At 32.3% G+C, this 26,441-nt stretch overlaps 1 protein-coding gene across 1 annotated transcript; it reads right to left on the bottom strand.

The window, feature by feature from the left end:
- Positions 1 to 5,057: 5,057 nt before the first annotated feature.
- On the bottom strand, positions 5,058 to 26,239 carry LOC139504522 (salivary peroxidase/catechol oxidase-like). Its single transcript, XM_071294625.1, has 13 exons — positions 25,976 to 26,239; positions 24,065 to 24,115; positions 22,372 to 22,512; positions 21,320 to 21,499; positions 20,028 to 20,070; positions 19,179 to 19,282; positions 11,967 to 12,065; positions 11,132 to 11,224; positions 9,447 to 9,945; positions 8,943 to 9,143; positions 7,301 to 7,467; positions 5,893 to 6,001; positions 5,058 to 5,198 (listed from the first exon to the last, which is right to left on the bottom strand). The coding sequence occupies exons 1-13, from the start codon at positions 26,034 to 26,036 to the stop codon at positions 5,084 to 5,086; spliced, it is 1,863 nt and encodes a 620-aa protein (XP_071150726.1). The 5' UTR covers positions 26,037 to 26,239; the 3' UTR covers positions 5,058 to 5,083.
- Between the last annotated feature and the right edge of the window lie 202 nt (positions 26,240 to 26,441).

Below are 26,441 nucleotides of genomic sequence, written 5' to 3'. Positions count from 1 at the left end.
TAGCTTTCATTTACCATTGAAACCACATCCTTCTTGTGTATCATATGGTATATGAAGGTTTTTCAAATCTGCACCAATTTTCATTCAAAATGAAGTTTCAATGAAAATTCTAACAAAAAACCAACGGCTATGGTTTACAGCAAAATAATAACAGAACAACAAATAGGACAAAGAGCAACCAACAAATTAACAGACTCATGATTATGTGACGGAAGACAACAACATATAGAATGTCCTGGAGTTTTATTTGATCGCAACCCTAGATATTTGACAATGGTTTGATGCATTAGATTACCACAAAGCACGAACATAGCAAACATAAACCTGTAAAAAGTAAAGTAACAAAAACCCGAACTATAAGGGAAATTTAAAAGGGAAAGTTGTTTATACAATAGCAAAATCTAACGCTCAAACACATCTAACGAATACAAAAACAACTGTTATATTCTTCATTTGGGACAAGCATTTTCTTATGCAGAAAATGGTGTATTAAACTTTAGTAAGTCCATGGTCAATGTCAAGAAGTTTATATTTTTACCGATAATGATTAAAACGAGCGACCGCATCAATCTATTACTACAGGAAGCTGTACCACAGAGGTGAATTTTTGTTTGCCATGTCATAGTCTTATGTGTGGTCCTTCCCTACGCCTATATCACCCTGCTCTGTCTGCCGTAATTCTCGTACTTTGAAATAAGAGCAGGTAATATCAGAGACGTCACAATGTCTCAGGAGAAAATTATCAACGACGTCACAATGTGTGAAACGTTCTCAAGCTTGATTTCTCCCAGCGTAAAACTGTCTTAGGGAGGGGGAAAAGACCAGTAGTATAACGATAAATAGATAATCGGGTTTTCTTTCGTATATATAGCGTAAAATATCAGCCGCTCGACAACATTTGAAGCTTTTTAGCTCGTTTGCTGCGCTCAATCGCCAAAAAGGTTCACATTGTGGCACGCGGCTGATATTTTACGATATAAATGTGTAGAAAAACCGATAATCGAAATATATGACAGTAAGGTGAAAGAGTATAACTACAAAAACAAATTATCTAGAAGAGACTGACTGACGTGGATTTCAGCAGCGTACAATCATCGTAAGGCCCTCAATAATGCGCAAAATCCATATCATATACTAGGCTATGATATGACTCTAACATATGACGACGTAATATGATTGCCAATGAAACAATGGGTTTATCAATGATATGGAGATTAAAAACTATAGGTCTCTGTTCGAATTTCAATACCGATAGGCTCCGATGTAACAAATGTGAAACAATTCACATGAACCTTAACTAGACACCTGAAACAATCGACATCAACAAAATGTATAGAAGTATGGCAGACAAAATCCACAAAAATATACTGAATACAAAGCTTCAGACATATGAAAGTAAGGAGAATATAGAAAATGACAGTGAAATGTGTTCGTAAGCGCTTAACTCTCACCCTTTTGTAAAAATAGGCTAATGTTGTACTGTTACATCACAGGGTTGGGATCCCACTACAATGCCTAACCCCGCAACAATTTTTATGTATGTGTCTGTCCGAAGTCAGGAGTCTGGTTGTCGTTTGTTGATGTGTCACATACCTGCTGTTCATTTTTTGTACACAAATGAGGCCGTTGGTTTTCTCGTTTGAATTGTTTTGCATTTGTCATTTCGGAATCTTAATGATTAATTATAGCTGACTATGCGGTATGGGCTTTGCTCATTTTTAAAGGCCGTACTGTGACCTATAGTCGTTAATTTCTGTGTAATTTGGTCTCTTGTGGAGAGTTGTCTCATTGCCATTTATACCACATCTTCTTTTTATAAGTAATCCTCAGATTGGAATGAAACACCACCAAAAAAAGATACCATAAATAACGTTATTTATCCATGTTATCTTAAATCATCCACCTAACAAACATATTTGTACTGATCGAAAACGATTAATTTCGTTATCTATATATATATATATATAATTTATTGTAAAAGTAAAACGTATATTATAAATACCGGTGCACACAGCAGACTATTTGCCAGTACAAGATGGTTTTTTTTTAATAATCATTGATGTCGACGTATGCTCAACTTTTATTTATCTTTTAATTATTGTCGAAATGTTATATGTGAATATCCACAATATTTATACTCGAATTCAAATAAAAAATCAAATTATGTTCTTTCAGTTTTCTTTCAATTTAATTTTTTTTACAATTGGATAATAGAAAAAAATGTAATGATCTGACAATATTCTGTACAGTTGATTTTCGGTTTAGGTCGACATTTTAGTCTTTTTTGATTTTTCTCGGTCTTTAACGATACAGACGTTCCCTCGTAGAACATTGCCACAGTGATCACATGTTAACGAAACATTCGTTTCTAAATTACCGTCTGATGTTACTGAAGTATAGCAATACGTTGAAGAAATAGAATGGATTGCTATGCTTTCGGAATAGGGAGGTAGAAAATTGATAATTCTGCGTTTGTTTGTTGTCAATATTGTCGTTTTCGAGTAATTGAGGATAAACGCGGAAATAATCGATAGTATTTTCTCCACTATGAAACTTTCTGCGTATGTTTGTAGCTTTTAATTTGCTTTTTCTTGACCATTGATTCATAAAAATGTTCAAACATTCTCCTATCATTGCAGTTAAAGCAAAAAGTCCTATCAAGAGACTTTGAAAAGTCAATCCCACCAAAAATGCATTAAATATTGTCAAGAGCTTCCAGTTGTTATTCATACCTTATAAAACGTCAAAAGTGTCTAAGCAAACTGTTGATAACACACTGATATGTCAAAGAACGTCTCGTCCTTGTTTCACGAAAAAAGTGTATTTAAAGATATATTGACCTTTTGATAAAAATCCCGTATCAACTTCACAAAAAAAAAATACGAAATTATAGGTAATGACGTTATTTCTCATCTTGATAACGTGTTATAGTGTTCATCTATTTGAATTTTTGAGTTATTCTTTTACAGTTTGGTCTTTTTTTGGAATTAACAATTTGACGTGGCACAGTACTTCCACATCCAGTCATTGTGTTATTGACATTTATTATCCATCCATTTGATGTGTTTGAGCTATTGATTTTGCCAATTGTTGAGGGAACTTTCTTTTAAAATTATCCCTCTGAGTACGGTATTTTTATTGTTTTACTTTTTTTTTGCGAGTTAACATGGGCTTTAACCTAGTTTTCAGATATTGCGTGTATTTTTTTTTAGATCTGTTTATCATTTTTGTAGTAATGCATACCTACTATGTTTTGTCCGGACTTAACTTGTTTCTTTCTTATGTGTTATTTGTTTAGATAAGTCGTTTCTAACTGATTTTGATCTCAATTGGCAGATTTTAGAGGCAAATATTGTCGCCCGTAAAAAAAATGTTAAATACAACAACATGCTGTATGTGCCCTTCCCAACACAGGGTGATCGTTTATGCTGTAGATCATAATACTATGTTTTGAAAATCGATCATGCCCTGTTTTCTCTTTTGAACTGTTTTGAAAATCGTATCCTTTTGAATGGTGACGTGGTCTGTAAGAGTGGTCTGTTGGCTCATCACTGCTGTCTTCATCACTAGTCGTTTTGGGGAATTTAATATTTGACAACGCGATATGGATTTTGTTTAATGTTGCAGGTCATACGATGACATATAATTGTAATTTGCTACGTCATTTTGTTCTGTGGTCGATAGTTGATGCATTGACATTCATACCCATCTCCTGATATTTATATGTCGTTCTTCTTTGACCAACCACGACACAGTAAAATTAAGGGATAAAGTCATACAAGTGATCCTCAAGTCGAAATATATAATTTAGAAAAAAAGATGTCAACTAGAGAACAACGTGCTATTCCTGGATTTATGTTTGGTTCGTGTAGTTGATTTTTTTTAGTTGGACTTCTGTAGGTCGTTATGTCGTTTATAGTTTTTTTCCAAAGTCGTTGTCAGTTAAATGTTCAACCGAATTGAATTTATCAGATCTTATACATTTGTATAAATAGTTCAAATATCATTGAAAAGCAATTGGTCATCGATTTGAGCATCACACAAAGTGAATTAGGCACCGTACATACTATTATTACCTTCGTATAATGACTTTTAATCACCATTTAGTATCTTTCGGCTATCCTTTATAACTGTAGTACAGTTTTGTTTATTTGTGTTTAGTTGCTTGAGTGTTAGAAGATGCACCATCTTAATAGTAATAATAAGATGTGGTTTGACTGCCTAGAGTCTTACCTGAAACATTAGGCTGAAAATAATGCTAATTTATGCTTATACAATATACAAAAAAAATCTTTTTGTATACAGACCAGATAACTTTGTCATCTTCGGAATTGTGGCATAAACAAATTCATATATTTCTTTGTATCGTATACGGTTTCAAAAATGTTTTTCGACTTTAGGTATATAATGTGAAATTACAGAAATCTCTGTGTTTGTTTAGGGAATCCCATCATTACTATGTATATGGTTTAAACTACTAGTGTATCAGTTATTGGTACTTTTTATGGGTTTTGAAAACCAGCAAGCGATTTCAACCTCTACAATATCAATTAGAGAAAACATGAACAATAATAATGATAAAACTTAATAAGACAGTATTATAAAAACATTACAAGACACATACACACACAGAAACATATGTCAAAAGTAAACACATGAACCAAACTTGATAATCATGCTGCCTTCGTGGATAAAATGACAATGTTTTTGATATACATATATTGTTATAAGTGTTCATAGCTGGGAACACTGAAAAAAAAAATTCCAACACAAATATTTAGCTCTAGACCAGGCAAAACGAGAAGGTCCATAACAACTGCTTTCGATCAACGGAACAAGTACATTAATGTAATATATTTGTCTTGATTTTTAACCCACTCGAATTCTAAATGAATGATCTATAGATCTTTAAAAATGTCTCATTTTTCAACAACGTTCTCTAGATTGCAGGACAACTATTTCTTGACTGGCATTGACTATTACGTTACACGTGTAACAAATAATTTTGACAGTCTGTATGATAAGTTAGTATTTGGCAGATATAATAAACTATGAATAAAACTAATATTTATTTCAATATATTCTAATCAGAGAATTTCCACATTTTATTCTCATATACCGAATAGGAATAACTTAATTGCTCTTTCCAAAGCGATAGGTCTATGTCTGGTATATCGTCACATGGAATAATCTTGTTCCTAGCAACCAAAAAATAAGCAAAATACAAACAAACATCATTAATGTGTACATAAATAAGGCCGTTAGTTTTCTCGTTCTACAAAAGTCGTTTCGGGGCATTTGATAGGTGATTATGTGGTATTAGTTTTGATCATTGTTGAAGGTCGTGCGGTGACCTATTGTTGCATATCCTGTGTCATTTGGTCTCTTGTGGATACTGATCATACCGTTGTAAAAAACTCATATGTAATGCTTCCTCAACAAATGTACATATATGCAATGTAATATAAACTAATGTGTTTTTCTGTATACCTTTGTCCAACTTAGGTGATACCAGAATAAAATGATATATGGAGAGTTGTCTAATTGACGATCATACCACATCTTCTTTGTTATATCATATCAGGACAAATTCACCTTGATTTCAAAAACAAAAGTTTATATAGAAATTGCTAAAAAAAAAAGAGACTTTGAAAAGTCAATCCCACCAAAATGCATTAAATATTGTCAACGATTTTATTTCAAATATCTGCTACTTTTACCTTCAAATGATACTAGCATTTGTACAAATAATATTGATATTACTATTTTTTTTAAAAAGGGAACATGCATACAAGAGTTACGATTCCAAACGCTCTTTTTTTTTGACACTCATACATTTCTTGAAACATAAAATTAATGTGAAGTTTTCACATAATTTCAATGTTGACATACCAGTCTCTTTGTGGAAGAAGAAACATATTTCCCTGTATTCTATTTATACCAAGATTACGACACATTATTTTGGATACACGTGCATTTTCTTTTATTGATCGTAGCTGCTCTGAAAAATAACAAGCACTTAAAAGAGATAACACTTATGGAATGAACTCCTACTCATTTTTCTTACAAGCAAGATTATCATAAATGTATTGGTCTTGTATGCAGGTGTGAAGGGGGATTTACAAAATAGAAATTAAAGTGTAAACACTTATAAAGAATAGAGATAACTGGATACAAAATATAGACTAAATATAATAAGAGAACAATGAGGTGCTTAGTATTGAGAAAAAAGAATAATGGACAAAAATATAATTAATAGGGAAGCATGGACTCCCGATCAGACACTCATGTATCTTAGCTAGAGACCGACATAATTTTGAATAGTATATCTTATTCATGTCTCAGTCGGGGTATATACTATGACTCGTCCGGCTCAGTGTTTATAAGCAGTAAGTCAGGAATGTCACATTATGTATCTTTCTGAGATCTGAACAACAACTAAAATACGGATTCCCGCTGTCTAAATATTTTTTACCACTGCAGGTATTCGGTACAAAATCACAACGTATCATATATATTCATTACATGGTAAATGTGTCCTTATATTTTGTGTATTCCATGTAATTGCAACTTTGAAAAAAACCTTGATCATTTTTTTATCGTTAGGAAAATGTTTTCAGTAACGTTTTTAGATTTTATTTTTTGTGTTTGTATATGTGTGTGGCTGTTTTGAAAGACAGCATGCATAGTGACATATATTGAAAACCCCAATCTCATTTATATTTTCTATGCGTAATGAAATTTGTAAATTGATGAGAAAATAATTCTATCGTGCATGTAATAATTATAATTACGCTTTACAATAATTAAAGTGTGAACTGCGTGATTTTATAATAAAAGTGTATTATTGACGAATGTTCTTCATTATTTTCCCTCTGTGACCTCTGGCATTCCTTAGTTACATGAGATATGATGCATTTGTGAGGTTCCAATTGGGGATAAAAACGTTGCTTATACCAAAGGAGTTTTCTGTATATATGCTGACATATCTGTGTTTTTATCCAATCACAAGCATCGACTCATTTGTAATCCGTAATATACTATTGCATTTGTAATTTGTAATTTTTTGCGATATTGCACATCGTAAGCTGGATATTTATTTGTCCGAAATCAACGCCACGTCTTCAAAGGAAAATACGTATTGTTATCCAATATGTTAGATCATGACCATTATTTTCTAACCTACATATGTAAACAAATAGAGATAACACCTCTCAATTGTGTGTCTAAGACTAAAAGGATGGTATGTACCATTGCATCTAAGTATTATAGAAATTGATAGACAATCATTTACGTTTACCTTTTGTAAAAGAAAAGGCCTGATCCTGTCGTTCATACCAGAACCTGTCGCCTTGTTTCATTCGTTGATATTGAAATCCCAACAAACACTGGAATGTTGGTCCAACATTAAATTCTGGGTCCTTTTCTAACAGACCACCCACGAATAAATCTATATCATCAGGATCACTGAAAACAAATGGTGGATGGACTACAGAAACGAACAAAGAGGAACAAGATAAACTGGATACTGTTGATTCATTATTATTCGTTGGAAACCAATTTTCGTGGATTTCGTGGGTAAAGGGGAACCACGAATTTAAATGTTCAACGAACAACAACAAACAAATGGAAGTTTTTAACGACCTTGGCTATACAGCCCTTGGATGGTCGGTAATGTTCAAAGAATAACAGATTTTCTAAAGAAATGTATCCAGAATTTGCCAAAAACAACGAATTCAAATATCCACAATTATGCAAGTTTTCATCAATCAATGACAATTGGTACCCACGAAAATAAATGAATCCACAATATATATAAAACAATTCCAATGTTGTCCAAATAGTATCAGAACCAAACCATACGTATACATAAATACAAACTAATAAAATCACAAAAGAAATTTAAAGCTTTATGAATCCTGATAGAAGACTAAATATTTTTTTTATTTTTCAGTGTGATTTTTTTTCTTTTAAAGGTCACTTGCTACGAAATACATTAAAAAGATATGATTGTTTGTTCATTCAAATATGAAATTGATATATAGAATAGTTATTCAATTTTAGCAGTCAGTCTGGCCCAACTTTGTCAAAATAAGCTAAGAAATGTTGATTATGAATAGTTCATTTAAAAGTCAATAATTTGATATCACTAAAGATGTATTCATGTGAACGGCTATGTAACCCCGTTACTAGAGATGGATAACGCCTGAATTGTGCGTGTGAAGTAATTTTAAGGAAAAGAATGTCAACAATGAAAATGACACAAAAGTAAATCATTTGATTGACTGATTCGATCAACATAACATTTTTCTAATACAAATAAATTAGATGTTTAACAAACATTTCTTTTATCTATAACTGTAAATTAAACAGACCTAGAAAAATCTAATTGCACGAGTTCGAAATTTATCAATATCTATATGTATGTTATTTCGGTAATATGACCATCGAAGGTCTTCGAAGTTCAGTCCGATAGTTAATCTATCGGATGTACAGACTTGAATACTCATGAAACGAAGCAAAATATTACCGAGCCCATGCCCGTTTAAACTGTTTATTTTAGACTTTTTCTATTTTAGGATAAATGTAATGCATTGTTTTAAATCAAATGTTAACATAAATTTCACAAATACTGCCCTTTTTAGTAACGCCATGTTATGAAAGTTAAAGTATTTTTTAATTGTTATTATTTTGCTCAAAATATTTTCTTTACCATAAAGATTTCTCCCTTAATTTGTGCTATGCTAAGATGTGCTAAACCACTATATAATTTTGATAGCCAATACACACAAACACATATGTGCACACACAAAAACATTTACACCCACTTATCAAACACACATACCAAGTCAAAAAACGATAAAAAAAGCAAAGGCAAACGTGAAGAAATGTTTAAAAATAATAAATAACGAGTTTCGCTTGATTTCATATTCTTTGCTCACTTATACAATTCTGAGAGTGCTTTCCAATACTTTCCAAATGCTTTAAATGATTTGATAGGTTCGAGACTACACAGTTCCCGCCATTTGTTGTATCCCGACACTCCTTGTTCTCTTCCTCTCTGTATGTTTCTGGCGACAATATCAGACCCTGGTGGTTCTGGTATACGGTTTAATCTGTTTCTCATACCATCAACAATAAAACTGTAACGACAAACTACTTAATAGCAATAAGGGAGATATACACTGCCAATATATTGAAAAAGAGGGTTTTACGTGTTGTTTACAGACAATTAGTGATGTAAATCTAGAAATTAATTTCATCAATTTAATATTGCAATTTTTGCAGAAATGTCATGATACATAATGCGAGATTAAATACTACATTTAGTATGAGATTTCTTGAGAATATGTATATAAATATTTGTAACAGGTATCAAAACTCGAGTGTATCAATGCCATACTCATCCAGTCGCAATAATGACACCCTATCTACCTTAAACTTACTTATCAATCATGTTACTGGCTGAACATGCTAAATTTCTTGCTATTAACGGTATATTGGTTCCATTATTTTGCTGAACAAGTTGCGGATTTTCAAATACATCATTAACTTTTATAGCCACTGTGTTGTAGTTATCGTCCACTAAGTTCTGAAAGTTTGTAACTTGTGAGTGACCGAAACGATGTGCTGCAACGTTAACAGCATCCATTACTTGTGGATTTATATCGGCGTCATAACAATCACTGAACACGCCTTCATTCACATCTCGCGAGAATAACCCAAATCTCACCATTGAAGCTTGACCAATAATAAGAGGCAGGAAGTCATTATATGTTATATGTTGAAACATAGCTATAACTATCTTCCGCGCCTCCTGGAAAACGGTTTCATCTTTCCAATGCGGGTTAAGAATGTGCAATTCTGAAGCAATACGGTTATGTTCCCTATGCCAAGCTAAATGCTGAACGTTAAGCATTGGTACTACCGCTACTCGACTGTCACCTGTAAATTGCAACTGTCAAGTATTCATTATTAAACATATACTACTAAAGTAAAAACGACGAATGACTATATAATGTTAATGCAGCAAAAGTTTATGACAAATTTGACAGCTAAGGTAGATGCTTAAAAGTACATGTAAGTATTGGTACATTTAATACATGATCGTTACCCACACATTGCAAATCTTAAATTAAATGAATTTGAGGTTGACTTTTGCATCAAATTAATGGTATAACAAACTGTAAGCCTAAATTTGCCGACCTCTTCTTATTTCCGTATGAGGAAGAGTCCGTTCAGACACTAATCAAAAACTAGAAAATGAAAGACGCCAGATCATTTAAATTTCTGATTTCTAATTTGAAACTATTGATGTCCTCTTTCTTTTCAAAATACAAACTCCTCCTGTGATATTAATTTACCACATTATTTGGAATGTATGAGCTTGCAGCTAATACTTAAACTTAATAATACGTCACCAATGTCTGAGCAAACAGTTTATGTTCCATGGTTGTGTGAAAGAACGTCTCGTCCTTTTCTAAAACAGTTCACCAGAAGATACCAACAACTTGTTGATAAATATTCTGCATTGACTTCACAAATAATACACGATGGTATTAAAACATAGATACTAGGTACTGACGTTGTTTTCCATCTTAATTACGTGTTATCGTGTTCTTGCATTTGTCTTTGACTATTATTACTTTTGCTTTTATTCTATATTTTGTACTAACCATTGTTATTCACTGCATGTGCGATTAATTCTATATGAAAGTTTGACATCTTGACAATGTGTAAAATAGAATATCATTGTTAAAGAGTGTTACAATTTCAAACCAAGTCCCACCTTTAACTATAACTATCCGCTTTTCAAAAACAGAATATATTTACCATGTAGTTGAACATAGGTGAAAATTTAAATGTAAAGGCTCCAAATCATGAGATAACTATTAAATAAATTTACAAATATTTCCATTGTACCATATTGCATTTGACGCACCACAGCTACATAAAAATAGATAGATTAACAATAAATATTGCCAGTGTATAGAAGGGATTATTGTAGTTTTGATTTTATTAACATAGTACTTCCAATATATATTTCTAACTGTTATATATCAAATACTTTTTGGAGAAAAAAAAAGACACCGTTTCAAATTATTAGTTAGACATTAGTTCTAGCTAGTACCTGCGACTGGACACTTCTTTGGTTTAACAGGATTAAAGCAATTGTTTATCCCAGCTTGTGTTGGTAAAAGGTTGTCATCGGTTTTTAATAAAACTGGAAAAAAAGAAATATAGAAATATATCTGTTTGGATAAAACGAACAACACAAACCTTGTTTTATTCAGATGTGTGCATATTCCTATTCATACTTGTCTCATAAAACACTACGACTGGTTATGTTTTCAAGACAGGTTTAACCACCATTTTTTTCGCAAAGTGCCTTTACGATGTCAGGAATACGACGGTTTTTGTTTCAATCGTTACTTTGCATGAACGAAAAAAAGGTTTAATGTTACTGAGTGAATAACGTCCTGGAGTTCTTTATTTTATTCTGTCTTTACTGGCAATATCCTTTGAGAACATACCAATTATCCATACATATATACAGTTAGATCATAGAAATTCATGGAAACAACCTCAACGGAGTAAATTGATATGCAATAAAGATTGGAACTTTTTGAAACTAATGAAGGTAGGCATCATATGGTTTTGCATTATTCAGTTTTACACGTTTTATGTCTTTTGTAGCTTGCTGTTAGGAGTGAGCCAATGCTCCGTGTTAAAGACTATACTTTAACCTTTTATGTTAACTTTTATAAATTGTAACTTGAATGGAGTGTTGTTTTATTAGCACTCATACCACATCTTGTCTTATCTATATATTGTAAAGAATGTGTCAGTTGGATATGGTCATATACACCTCTGGTTAGAGCAGATTTTCTGCAAAAAGACAACAAATGGTATGATAAAAGTAAACAGGATTTACTTTACTAATACATACAAACGACGATACTCACAGCTATCAGGCACACGCAAAGTTTTGGTCAACTCTGGAGTACTTCCATAAACAACACTTGCATCGACGAAGGCTGTGGCTTGGTTAATCTGTTGCCGTACTGCAATATCGATAAAATCGGTTTATATAACGACTGTCATACAAGTGAGAGAGTTAGCTAGTTTTAAAATCATATCTAATCCACCATATTCTACAGAAGACAATGTCTGTACCATGTCAGGAACATGATAGTTGTTATCTATTCGCTTGATGTGTTTGTGCTTTGGATTTGGTCATTTGATTAGGAACTTTCCTCGGAGTTCAGTACTTTTATGATTTTTCTTTTGTCATTGGGCAATTACAATTTAAGTGTTGACCTCTTCCAAACTACAGAGACAAACTCTTTTCAATAAACCTTAAATCTTAACGGTAGCATTAAACATCTGCTTTATTTTAATCGTACAGGTATGTTTGAACATCTAAAAATGACATGACGAATAGATCAATACATTTTTATCATTTTATTTTTTTTTCAAGAATATTCGTTATATTCTTGCTTATCGCGTTAATAAATCTGAGAAAGGATTTATTTAATTCTACTATATCAATCAGTCTTTTAATCAGTCAAGGTTGATTTGATTACTTGCTATTTCAGGAACAGACAATTACCAGTAGTCTGTATTAAGTCGAAGTGTACGCAATATAACTGCTCACCAGCATTTGTCTTAAATTTTACATTTGGATTCTGCTAGTAAAAATACATCAGAATATAAAATAAGAAAGGGGGTAACCGTTTTCGTTTTCTAGATACAAGCTCAGGATAAGTAGGAAAAAATCATAAAAAAAACGGCAATTATTTTTATTTTATAATGATTTTCTAATTCGTTGATCAACATATTATTATTCAAATTTGAAGTTCGATTAAAAAATAAACGACGAATGCATTGGTGCAAAGAAAGCTTTACCAACCGTGCTGGATGTCAAGTTATATTCTCTTGAAGTTTGATTGTTGAGAGGATATGCAAAGAAAGTCATTTGCAACCGTGCTGGTTTCCAAGCTATTATCTCCTGAAGTTTGATTGTTAAGCGGAGAATTATAAAATATTCGGCGACGTTATTGATGTCTACTGTAACGTCACCACAAACTATTGTTATACCCGTTGTACCGTACAGTATTGTCATACAAATCGTGACTGTGGTTAACACATTTTCATAAGTATTAGAAATGCTAAAAAGATAAAAGCGTAATCGGTTGACATGGTTGATAATGATGCAAACTGAAAAATGTTGAAGAATATTTCTGATGCCAAAATAATGCAAATGGGTAAATAAATATACTTCAAGCGAAAGAAAGTTACTGTATAGACTTTGACTCCATCTTTTCTTGATTAGACAGGGTTCCAAATCTTTTTAAAAATATTTGTATTGTTCTAATAATTATAAATCAAGTTTAGAGTTGTCCAGATTTACAGAACGATTCTATACATATTTGAAACATTTGGTTGTAATATTGCAATCGCTTCTCTTCATTTTCACCATTTCCGACGCTATTCGAGGTATTGTGTACAACCCATTATATTTGTCAAGTTCACACACGTGCACGTGATTCTACACTTTTACTTTAAATTATCCTTCTTGAAAGCTTTCCCTTTTCTTTAACTAAGTCATTATAATGATATTAGTGTTTGCTTGAAATCCTTTAACAAAGGAAATAATTGTGTGTACCATTATTTCTTATATTTCCACATGTACGACTCATAAAAAGTAAGAAATCTGCAAATGCATATCATTTTCAGAATGACTATGATAAGGTCAAAAGAAGAACCCTTAAGTGTATTTCAAAAAATAAAACAGATCGGCGGTTTTTTACATAACTTCCCGTTACAAAGATCACTGCCTGAGTTATGCCTTAGCATTGTGTATTTGCGTATTGTTAATTGTAATTCTAAAGGTTTGCGCAATAATAACTGTTTTAGTTATATGTTGTAAATGTGCTGGTGTCGTGATATTAATGTACTGGTGTCATGATATAAATGTACTGTTGTCATTTAATAAATGAACGTACTATGTAATGCTATACGAATGTAAGTATGTAATGGTATACTGCTATACGAATGTACGTATGTAATGGTATACTGCTATACGATTGTATCAAGAGCGATGTAATGGTATACTGCTATACGATTGTATCAAGAGCGATGTAATGGTATACTGCTATACGTTTGTATGAAGGAGATGTGATGGTATACTGCTATACGTTTGTATGAAGGAGATGTGATGGTATACTGCTATACGTTTGTATCAAGAGCGATGTAATGGTATACTGCTATACGTTTGTATCAAGAGCGATGTAATGGTATACTGCTATACGATTGTATCAAGAGCGATGTAATGGTATACTGCTATACGTTTGTATGAAGGAGATGTGATGGTATACTGCTATACGTGTGTATCAAGAGCGATGTAATGGTATACTGCTATACGTTTGTATCAAGAGCGATGTAATGGTATACTGCTATACGTTTGTATCAAGAGCGATGTAATGGTATACTGCTATACGTTTGTATCAAAAGCGATGTAATGGTATACTGCTATACGTTTGTATCAAGAGCGATGTAATGGTATACTACTATACGTGTGTATCAAGAGCGATGTAATGGTATACTGCTATACGTTTGTATCAAGAGCGATGTAATGGTATACTGCTATACGTTTGTATCAAGAGCGATGTAATGGTGTACTGCTATACGTTTGTATCAAAAGCGACGTAATGGTATACTGCTATACGTTTGTATCAAGAGCGAAGTAATGGTATACTGCTATACGTTTGTATCAAGAGCGATGTAATGGTATACTGCTATACAATTGTATCAAGAGCGAAGTAATGGTATACTGCTATACGTTTGTATCAAGAGCGATGTAATGGTATACTGCTATACGTTTGTATCAAGAGCGATGTAATGGCATACTGCTATACGATTGTATCAAGAGCGAAGTAATGGTATACTGTTATACGTTTGTATCAAGAGCGATGTAATAGTATACTGCTATACGTTTGTATCAAGACCAATGTAATGGTATACTGCTATACGTTTGTATCAAGAGCGATGTAATGGTATACTGCTATACGTTTGTATCAAGAGCGATGTAATGGTATACTGCTATACGTTTGTATTAAGAGCAATGTAATGGTATACTTCTATACGATTGTATCAAGAGTGATGTAATGGTATACTGCTATACGATTGTATCAAGAGCGAAGTAATGGTATACTGATATACGTTTGTATCAAGAGAGATGTAATGGTATACTGGTATACGATTGTGTCAAGAGCGAAGTAATGGTATACTGATATACGTTTGTATCAAGAGCGATGTAATGGTATACTGCTATACGATTGTATCAAGAGCGATGTAATGGTATACTGCTATACGTGTGTATCAAGAACGATGTAGTGGTATACTGCTATACGTTTGTATCAAGAGCGATGTAATGGTATACTGCTATACGTTTGTATCAAGAGCGATGTAGTGGTATACTGCTATACGTTTGTATCAAGAGCGATGTAATGATATACTGCTATACGTTTGTATCAAGAGCGATGTAATGGTTTCTGCTATACGATTGTATCAAGAGCGATGTAATGGTATACTGCTATACGATTGTATCAAGAGCGATGTAATGGTATACTGCTATACGTTTGTATCAAGAGCGATGTAATGGTATACTGCTATACGATTGTATCAAGAGCCATGTAATGGTATACTGCTATACGTTTGTATTAAGAGCAATGTAATGGTATACTGCTATACGATTGTATCAAGAGCGATGTAATGGTATACTGTTATACTATTGTATCAAGAGCGATGTAATGGTATATTGCTATACGATTGTATCAAGAGCGATGTAATGGTATACTGTTATACGATTGTATCAAGAGCGATGTAATGGTATATTGCTATACGATTGTATCAAGAGCGATGTAATGGTATACTGTTATACGATTGTATCAAGAGCGATGTAATGATAATATGTTCATCCAGTATGATGCTAAAAATGTGTCTAGTGTAGATTCATCTGAATGTATCCAGTATAATGTAAGGAGACCGCTGCTAAGCAAGTATCGTAGCTCATAAACTCAGCAATAAAATCATGACCTTTAGAAATTTTTGAAAGGCGACAACCTTGCGTCGGAAGTTGGCAAGGAGACTGTTCATAATGCAATGCCATAAGAATTTATCTTGCGTATGGAATATGTATCTAATGCAAATAAATTGGTTTTGTTTATGTAATATACAAATAAGGAGATGTGGCATCATTGTAAATTGGACAACTATTTGCCACAGTTTAAGTTATTTCTATCAAGTGTATTTTTTTCTGATCGTCCTTTCTAGTCATGTTGCAAAAATACTATTTGTTTTACAAATACGTTACAAAGTATTTTATATATAGATATATATATATATTTCAGAAGAATTAGTAATTTAATTAGCCCGTCATATACAAATCTATCGTTAAATGAAATGTCTCTTAATCAGAAAAACTTAAGTTTTCTTTATATAAACAAAATAAAATAATCTAAATGTGGTTAATTTCAATGTATTGTTACGAAAAAACTAGGTTCGCGATCCCCATTTTTTATATTGAAATTTGAAATTCCTTTGACCGAAAAGTCTTTTACAGAATCTTACGAAACATTTATCGCCGAAATTTTGACATCCCAGCCGCCTTAAGGCCATCAACCATGAGAAAAATAACACCGACATAGTAACATTATTTTCTTCACCCTCTCTCTTCTTTCCTATACCTCATATTCTATAATTATATAATACTAGTATTCTTCAATATTGATAGTTATCAAAGGGTACCAGGATTATAATTTAGTACGCTAGACGCGCGTTTCGTCTACATAAGACTCATCAGTGACGCTCATATCAAAATATTCATCAAGCCAAACAAGTACAAAGTTAAAGAGCAATAAGGATAAAAAATTCCAAAAAGTTGTGCCAAAAACGGCTAATGTAATCTTTGCCTGGGATAAGAAAATCCTTAGTTTTTCAAAAATTACAACGTTTTGTCAACAGGAAATTTATAAAAATGACCACATTATTGATATTCATGTCAACACCGAAATGTAACCACTGGGCTGGTGATACCCTCGGGGACGAAACGTTCACCAGCAGTGGCATCAACCCAGTGGTGTAGATAGTTATCAAAGGTACCAGGTTTATAATTTAGTACTCCAGACGCGCGTTTCCTCTACATAAGACTCATCAGTGACGCTCATATCAAAATATTTGTAAAGCCAAACTAGTAAATAGTTAAAGAGCAATAAGGATCCAAATTTCAAAAAGTTGTGCCAAATACGGCTAATGTAAGCTTTGCCTGGGATAAGAAAATCCTTAGTTTTTCGAAAATTACAAAGTTTTGTCAACAGGAAATTTATAAAAATGACCACGTTATGTCAATACCGAAATGTTGACTACTGGGCTGGTGATACCCTCGGGTACGAAACGAGACTTGAGAAGAAAAAAATACTTCAGAATTGTATTTTCTACTTCTGAATGAAACAAAAAAAAAACAAAAGAATGCACATTTCGCTATCCTTTGAAATTGAAATTTGATCAAGAAAAAAACTGCATGTTTTATTTTCATCATACATGTGTAGTTTCAGTTTCAACCATTGTTCTATATATAGATTTTACGGACGGAATGAAAGACACCTGTTTATTTTCTGTCACAGTGCTAACACCTTAGTTTCTTTGTAAAAGAGGGACGAAAGATACCAAAGGGACAGTCAAACTCATAAATCTAAAATAAACTGACAACACCATGGCTAAAAATGAAAAGGACAAACAAACAATAGCACACACGACACAACAGAGAAAACTAAAGAATAAACAACACGAACCCCACTAAAAAAACTAGGGGTGATCTCAGGTGCTCCCTAAGGGTAAGCAGATCCTGCTCCACATGTGGCACCCGTCGTGTTGCTTATGTGATAACAAATCCGGTAAATAGTCTAATTCGTGAAAGGGAAGGGGGTAGTAGTTACGACGTAAGGAACATATCCGATATCATTTGTGAAACGGTAATTCCATAACGGTCAACCAACTCGTGATGGCGTTCGTAAAATTTACAATGAGATGATTTCAACTTCACCATTTGGAACTCTTTGTTTAATAGCTTCCTTGTGAGCAGCAACCCTCTATCAAGAAAATCATGATAGGAAATGCAAGCACGGGAATATCGTATCAATTGGGAGATATATACCCCGTATGCAGGTGCTGCTGGAATGTTGCTACTTAGAAATGGAAAGTTCACAATTGGAAAGCTGAAATCATCTCTTTTGTAATGTTTTGAAGATGGAATCTGATTATTTTGTTCGGTTTTTTTTTTCTTTCTCTTTAAGCTTTGTCCTTCCACTTATACATGTTAAAATAGTTCAGGTCGATTACCCTTAACTATCGTTTATACTTTTCACACAAAAATAAATTATCTTAAAATTTTCAATTGCATAAAAAACGGGACATGCTCACGCCTTTTTAGTTCAACACACATTTACGGTTATTTTTCGTCACCTTCAAGATTACGCTACAAGATTTCATTCAAATAATATATTTGTAGAATCAATTCTGGTTTGATTTTAATGATAATGATACGACTAGAAGCAGAATTGTCACTAGTTTACTTTTTTATTCTTAATTTCTGTTGAAATAAATATGAGCGATATTATGTACCGGCCACTCCTGCACGAGGCTAAAAAAAACAGTTGCAGACTAACACTCAATAGGCCCGTGATACAAAAAATTTCTTATTGGAGTCTGATAATTTCTTTGAACTTTTAAGATAGCACAGGATTACTTATTTGGGTTCATGATAGATCGCACATAGTCAATGAAATGATGATTTCTGTTTCATGTGCCTATTTCCTGTTCATTTAGTAAGGGATATAACTTACGTAAGTAACGACGCACGTTTTGTATCTCGTTTTCCCCTAGAAGCGTGCAATTACGTATAATTCGCCTTAAACGATTTTCTAAGGTACTTTCCTTCCCAGGAAAAGATTACCTTAGTCGTATTTGGCACAACTTTGTGGAATTTTAGGTCCTCAATGCTCTTTAACTTTTTACCTTTTTGGCTCTATAATTATTGATCTGAGCGTCTTATGTAGACGAAACGAGCGTCTGGCGTATTAAATTGTAATCCTGTTACCTTTGATAACTATCCTTACCTCCATTGTTATCCTTTACTCCTTTTGCTCTTACAAAGTTTAAACACCCTGCTGGTAAATCCGGATCGTTCTCAGGAATTTGAAGAGGAAAACAGAAGTCCCGACTGAAAGGAACAAACATATTATTTTGTCGAATAATATCAGCATGACACAAAGTGTAAGTTAGAACAAATACAATTTTATAACATAACAGAACTTCGGTGTTGACATGAATATCAATTATATGGCAACTTTTGTGTTAATTTCCTGTTACAAAACTTTGAATTTTTTGAATAACTTAGGATGTTTTTTATCCGAGGAGTATATTACCTTAACTATATTTGGCACAATTTTTGGGGAATTTTGGGTCCTTAATGCTCTTCAACTTTGTACTTGTTTGGTTTTTATAACTATTTTGATGTGATCGTCACTGATGAGTCTCATGCAGACGAATCGCACGTCTGGCGTATCTAATTATGATCCTGGTACATTTGATAACTAATAACAATTCAGATGGCATGACAGACAAATCATAACTGTTAATTTGAAAGTAATGCGTAAATTTTTTATTGCTGGTTTAAAACGATACATCAAAATGCGAAATGATTAATTGCAATTTCGGAAATGTTCCATACAAGTAATTATCATGAATGCTATCAATGATTAAAACGCAATCTTTAAATGTTGTCTTCTCGTAGCATTTTTGCAATCATACAGACAGCATAAAAAAATCTGAATTTACAGTAGTTTTCAAATAATGTTCTAAATTTCTTATTCTGATAAAATATACTCTTATGTTTACTAATGATGCTTTATTATACAATTATGTTTCATATATTAACTTCATAATAAAGCTCTATCTATACGTACTCATCCTTGTTTGGGTTTTTACAGCAGTCATTTTCAGCAAATGCTACGAAAATAAAAGTATGCATACCTATGATCAACTATTTATCACTAAACACATTGAGACATGGCAAGAAAAAGAGAAATAATGCATGACTGGCTTAAATTTATATTTTTCTTTTTCTGTATCGGCGAAAAGGATCAACCTAATGAGGGAAGTAATTTAAATTAAAGTCCTCATGGAATATTTCTTTTTTAATAGGATGAAATCGGCATTTTTTTTACAAAAGCTCTGTGTTGTTGGTTGTTGCAATAACCACTTTTTGACAATGATACTTACTCTCAAATGCATGTACCATTGATATGCCATATAATGAAATTGTATTTTTTTAAATTTGTAAAATGTATTGGGACTTCACAATTATGGTTCAAATGTCCAAATCATTCATTGTTATGAAAATGAATACAGCACGATTTCCAGTATGACGGTATATGACGGTAACAACAAAAATCCAAAACATTGTAAGATCGATATATGTATTGACGTCTACCATACACTAGTGTCTATCATTTATCAAATCTCTATATTGCCCAGATTGTATTGCAATTGTAGATACATTTAACAACGTAAAGACCTTAGGACTCTCTGGTAGACATGAATTAATATCTCTGTCATATAAAGTTATGGATATGCATGACTTTTGGTTGTCACAATTTTTATTTTCTGTCTTCGTTTTTCCATTTATATTATTGATACTGATATTTCCAACAAATTAACTGTAAAACAGAAACAGACATATAAAACACGATTATTTGTGGAAACCTCTTTCCTTAAGATATAGCATGCAGATTGTTAACAATTTCTTTGAAATTCATAGTCTTCAAGAGGGGGGCGAAAGATACTAAAGACACAGTTAGACCCATAAAGAGAAAATAAAAAAATAAACTAAAACGCCATGGATATAAATGAAAAGACAAACATACACATAATAGTACATGTGACACAACAAAGAAAACTGCAGACTAAGGAACACGAACCCCACTTAAACTTGAAGTGATCTTATGTGCTCCGGAAGGGTAACCCAATCCTGCTCCACATGTGGCACCCGTCGTGTTGCTCATGTTATTACTAACCCGGTAAATAGTCTAATTCGGTAGGTCACTTCTCATCAACGAAACATTTGTCTCAGGTACGTTTCGTTAGTATCTACTCAGAGCTGTTTATGTTCAATGAAAGTGAGATTTGATGATACGTGTTTCTAGTTGCCAAAGACAAAGATATAAAGGACATAGAACCAGTATAATTAAGTTCTTACATGGTATATTAGTTTTAATGATGTCGTGTGCTACTAGTTGGCCATGTGATACAACCTGTGCAGACCTGATTTTATCACCCTGTATAGGTGGTCCTAAATCCTCGTCCATTATTGCTTGTGAAATTAAACGGGCGTTTGGTAATTCATCGCCATTTTTTGCAACACGGGGTAATCCTTTACCTATATAATTATAAAAAAACACCTTTTATTAAATTGTAAGTCATATATATCAAATCTCGTTTAAGTCACACTTTTTTGATGATATAAGAATAACGATACTTCAGTTCAAGATCTGACAGTTAAATGGAGTAAAATTATTTTTTAGCTATGATGTCATATTAGTATAGTTCAGATAAAAACAAATATACAAAAGAGAGACGAAAGATACCAAAGGGACTGTCAAACTCTTAAATCTAAAACAAGCTGACAACGCCATGGCTAAAAATGAAAAAGACAAACAAACAACAGCACACATGACACAACATACTAGAAATCTAAAGAATAAACATCACGAACCCCATCAAAAAACTAGGGGTGCTATCAGGTGCTCCGGAAGGGTAAATAGATCCTACTCCACATGTGGCACCCTTCGTGTGGCTTATGTGATAACTATATCAATAGTTGTAGAATAAAAGTTCATAAACATGAAGCTACATGTAGTGTAGACAAGTTCCTGCTCTTTGGTCGGGTTGTTGTCACCTTGACACATTCCTCATTTCTATTCTCAATTTGATGAGTAGAATGAAACTAACTGTTGACTAATCGTATATATTCAGCAGCACTAACTTCAACATTTTCATACACTTAGTATGAGAACAACGACATTCGTGTTGATATATCAAGTAATGATGATTATACATTTTCCTTTTTTATGTAACATTATTTGGATGTGTGATATGTGATATGTACATGTATAATGCTACTACATTTGCATGATTCATATAAATATTAGAACAAAGGAGTCGTTAAAAACAACCAATTACTAAAAAAAAACACAAACAAGAATTTTATAAATTCACAATAGCAGTACACATTGAAATTGATATGCTTACCGTCCGCGTAATCAAATATTTTGTTTCCATTTTCATCATTTAATCTCGCAAATAAAGAGTTTGATTTTCCAAATGATGGATTTTTCTGGTTGTTACACAATCCATCAACTGTTCTGTACTGAGCATAAACATTACACGCCGCTGAAATTTCAAACAACAGGTTATTTTATTCATCAAGGGTATGATCAAGTATGTCATTATGTGTATTGATAACAGTCCATTTATCTATTTGGAATAATATATAATTCTATTCCAATTATTATATATGTAGAACTCATATCTATGGCGGGTTCCAAATCAGTGGCAGATTCATAATATATGGCAAATGTGACGTTATAAACGTCAAACAAATCAAAGCTATGGCAGATTTTTGTTTTCCAGAAATCTATGGCAGATCTAACATATAACGTCACAATGGATAACGCCATATTACATTGTCACAAATGATAGCGGAGCCAATTTAATTGTACACCATTCTAGAAGATGGTCTCAACAACGATTTGAGGATGGTTTACATAAAGATGTGACTTATTATCTAGAAAAGGGACAAAATGTGCTGTACCGGTCGAAGCCAGCGCTAAACAAGGTGAGTCACTGATCGTGCATTCTATTTGCACAACATTTGCCATAGATTTTGAAACAATAAAAAGAATAGGAAATTACAAAACTTGCCAAAGATTAGGATTGTAAAAAATCTGCCTTAGATTTGGGATGGCATGACGTCATATTTGCCATAGTTTTGGAATCTGCTATAGATTTGAAACCCACCACATAGATTTGAGTCCTGCATATATATTGATTGATTACATTTTATTAAACAAATCTTCATATTACCTTCTGAAATGTGTGGACAACATCCTGCAACGTTACGTGCAATTAATTCAAATAAAAAAAAATAATTGTATTCACAAATGAAAAGGTTAATTGGTATATCAATTACAAACAAGAAATTAGTAAAGAGACTAACATGCATAAATTATTTTAGACAAAAACATTCATTTAACAATATTAATATAACATATTAGTAAATACACAATAAATGCAAGAGCTAGTTGGGTAAACGAAAGATAACTTCAATTGATATAAAGACACTTATAATCAAAAACTGGAATTGGGGTGTTTCAATTTTGTAAATTCATTTTGCAATTTTTTAGTTTTCTAGTTTCAGAACTTATTTTCAGGTATTGCATAACGATGTTATTAACCTTTGATATAATCAGATAATGAACACCACCTATTGAACTTCTTTTATTAAATTTCGATAGCGAAAATCTTTCCATAAGTTAAAACAAAGACAACTAAATAACTATTTATTTAAACCACATTTAAAATCATTATTCATAAAAAAAGTAATCTTTTAAAAAAAAAGGACTTCCTTTGGAAATTTCCTCAGTATGTTTGTAATTTTACTTTTTTTTAATGAATAATGATTTTAAATGTGGTTTAATTGACCTCATATCAATTTAAAAGTATCACTTGCATACTTCAATTTTTTTTTGTTTTAAAACTGGTGAAAACATATAATTTATTTCTTCTGTTGTATTTGGTTGAGCGTTCTTGACAAATTTTTTTGAAGAATGCTTTGAACGTTTGGAATTAATCAGTTAGTCTGAGTAAAGTCCTCAGAATCGAGTGTTATCGACCAATCGAACGAAAGACGAGAAATGTAAACAAAGAAATCAAGAAATATTACCACATTCATCTTTAGGGACACCTTTTTCTCCATATGATGCGTATACGTTAACTGTTAAGAAAATAAATATCATGATTACTTTAACATTTCTGCTCGAGAAGTATTTACATTATTTTATTTTTAGAGTAAGTCTTTCTTCCACTATTGATACATTTTCTTATCATGCTTATTGTCAAATGATAAGTCTTCAAAATATATTTGCTTTGTCTAATTGAAATAATTGCCTCGCTTACATGTCTTGTATAGGTTTGATTTAAGTAAAACAAAATATGATTTTTTTTAAATCTTAAATTGAGATATCTTTTTTTTCATGCTATTCTCTGATCTTTGTTAACATTTTACATCATTAGGCATTATATTTTTACAGCTATTGTCAAAATAACGTATATTCATGTTACTATTAGTGACAAACATGAATTGAAGAATTATGTTAAGTAAATTTACTCGAGAAAAAAAAAAACTACAAAATAAAACACGTTTGCAGACTTCTCATGAGAAACGTAACAAATAATTAAAGCAAAAGTCAGAGTTTTGTCATTTGATGGTTCTAACTATTAATATAATGATGTTCGCTACTCTGTATAAATAAACTCATCGTAGATAGATACCAGGATTATTTTTTTATTATTATTAACTTCAAACGCGCGTTTAGTCTATAAAAGACTGCTTAGTGACGCTCGCTTTTTAAAAGACCGTTACAAATGATAGTTTATGGTGGTGTTCGTGTGGCTTATTCTTTAATTTTCTATGTACTATTTTTTGTCTGTTTTTCCTTTTCATTTTTAGCCATGGCGTTGTCAGTTCATTTTCGATTTATTTTGTGAAGGTTAGAAATATTAACGCATTCCAGTTCCTGATAAGTAGTTTTTTGAATCAGTATTTGTCTGTACTATTTAACTGCATGGTTGAGATCATTTCAGATTCGATTTATACCTCATTTTTACCACAGCAGGATTGTCATGTTCTTTTAAACTTGAAAGAAAAATGATGAGTCCAGAACCAATCCTATATATACCAATAGATACTCTTTGTATTTAATTTCTATTCTTATTCTATTTTGTTCAATGTGATGTTTTCTTCTACTTAGATTTTTTTTTTTTTTGTGTTTCGGTTAAGGATAAACTACCAATTGAAGGCTTTTTCTAATCAGGTATCCCGAGCCTCTTAAATATTAAAATACTTAGTTTAAAGGAAAGTTCAAAGCATCCCATAAATGCTTTGAACTTCCCTTCTAAACTATTTTTTTTAATATTTAAGAGGCTCGGAATAAAATAATAGAACAATAACAATAACATAATGGCATATATAAGAACTATAACATAATGGCATTATAATAAAACCATAACATAATGGCGGGATCTTTAAAAGTACAAAGCCAAAGAATAAAAAAGTCACACGTACAAAACATACCAGCAAAATGAAGGATAATACAAACAGCACATTGAAAGGGTGTATAAGTACCGAACCATTCTATAAACTTCAATATAAATTGATGGATAAAATATATTTCAAGACCAGACAGAGCCTTAAAAATGTTAGAGGATAATATCTGCTTTTCTAATGATGTAAAGGAAAATCTGTGAAACGGTATTCCATAACGGTCAACCAACTCGCGATGGCGTCCGTAACATTTACAAACGGATGGATTCTCATCACAGCCAGAAAATCCCCCCAAAAATGTGTATTCGTGAAAATGGACGTTATATAAAAATGCACCTGGGTTTAACATGTTTTGTGAGATATCACATATCATAGAAAACAGCTATGTTTTGTGTATTACCAAATTGAATATACATAATACTGTAGCAAAAAAATGTTTGCTGGTTTCTTTCAAACATGGTTAATTAGTTGTCAAAGGTGCCAGCCTAATTATTTGATAAAAATCGCAGTAAAATATTATCGGGTACTTACTGAAATCTTCCGATACAGCACAGTTTAAAGCAACAAGCATGATAAGTTTTAGAATCGCCATCCCTAATGCAAACAGTCTCTTATGTAATATCCGTGGTTTTATATCAACATCATAGAGGCTTTCTAAGGATAGCTACTTGACATTTCTTTTAGCATGTCAAAGTTAACATATGTTGAATTTTATATCAAATTAAATAACACTTACACAGAAATCTCTTCGAATCAAAATATGACTATTGTATTACCGCAATATCTACTTGTAAATAAACTCATCATAGATACCAGGATTATATTTTGTATATACGCCAGACGCGCGTCTACAAAAGACTCATCAGTGACGCTCTAATCCAAAAATTAACCTCTAAGACACCCCTGATGTTTGCACAAAAGCATACAGAACACAATTGGTTTATAAAGTTTATATACGAAATATAGGATCATGTTATGCAACATGGAGTAAGAACAA

Source organism: Mytilus edulis, chromosome 14 (assembly GCF_963676685.1).
Source record: "Mytilus edulis chromosome 14, xbMytEdul2.2, whole genome shotgun sequence".
Taxonomy (NCBI): Eukaryota; Metazoa; Mollusca; class Bivalvia; order Mytilida; family Mytilidae; genus Mytilus; species Mytilus edulis.
This window is presented reverse-complemented; position numbering and strand designations above follow the sequence as displayed.

Bases quoted from the DNA above. Each gene is read 5' to 3' on its own strand.
- LOC139504522 (XM_071294625.1), bottom strand. From the start codon at position 26,036: ATGGCGATTCTAAAACTTATCATGCTTGTTGCTTTAAACTGTGCTGTA. The intron at 19,283-20,027 runs GTACGTATAGAT...TGTTCCTTTCAG, and splicing joins AAAAACCCAAACAAGGATGA to TCGGGACTTCTGTTTTCCTC. The intron at 9,144-9,446 runs GTAAGTTTAAGG...TTGTCGTTACAG, and splicing joins GCCAGTAACATGATTGATAA to TTTTATTGTTGATGGTATGA.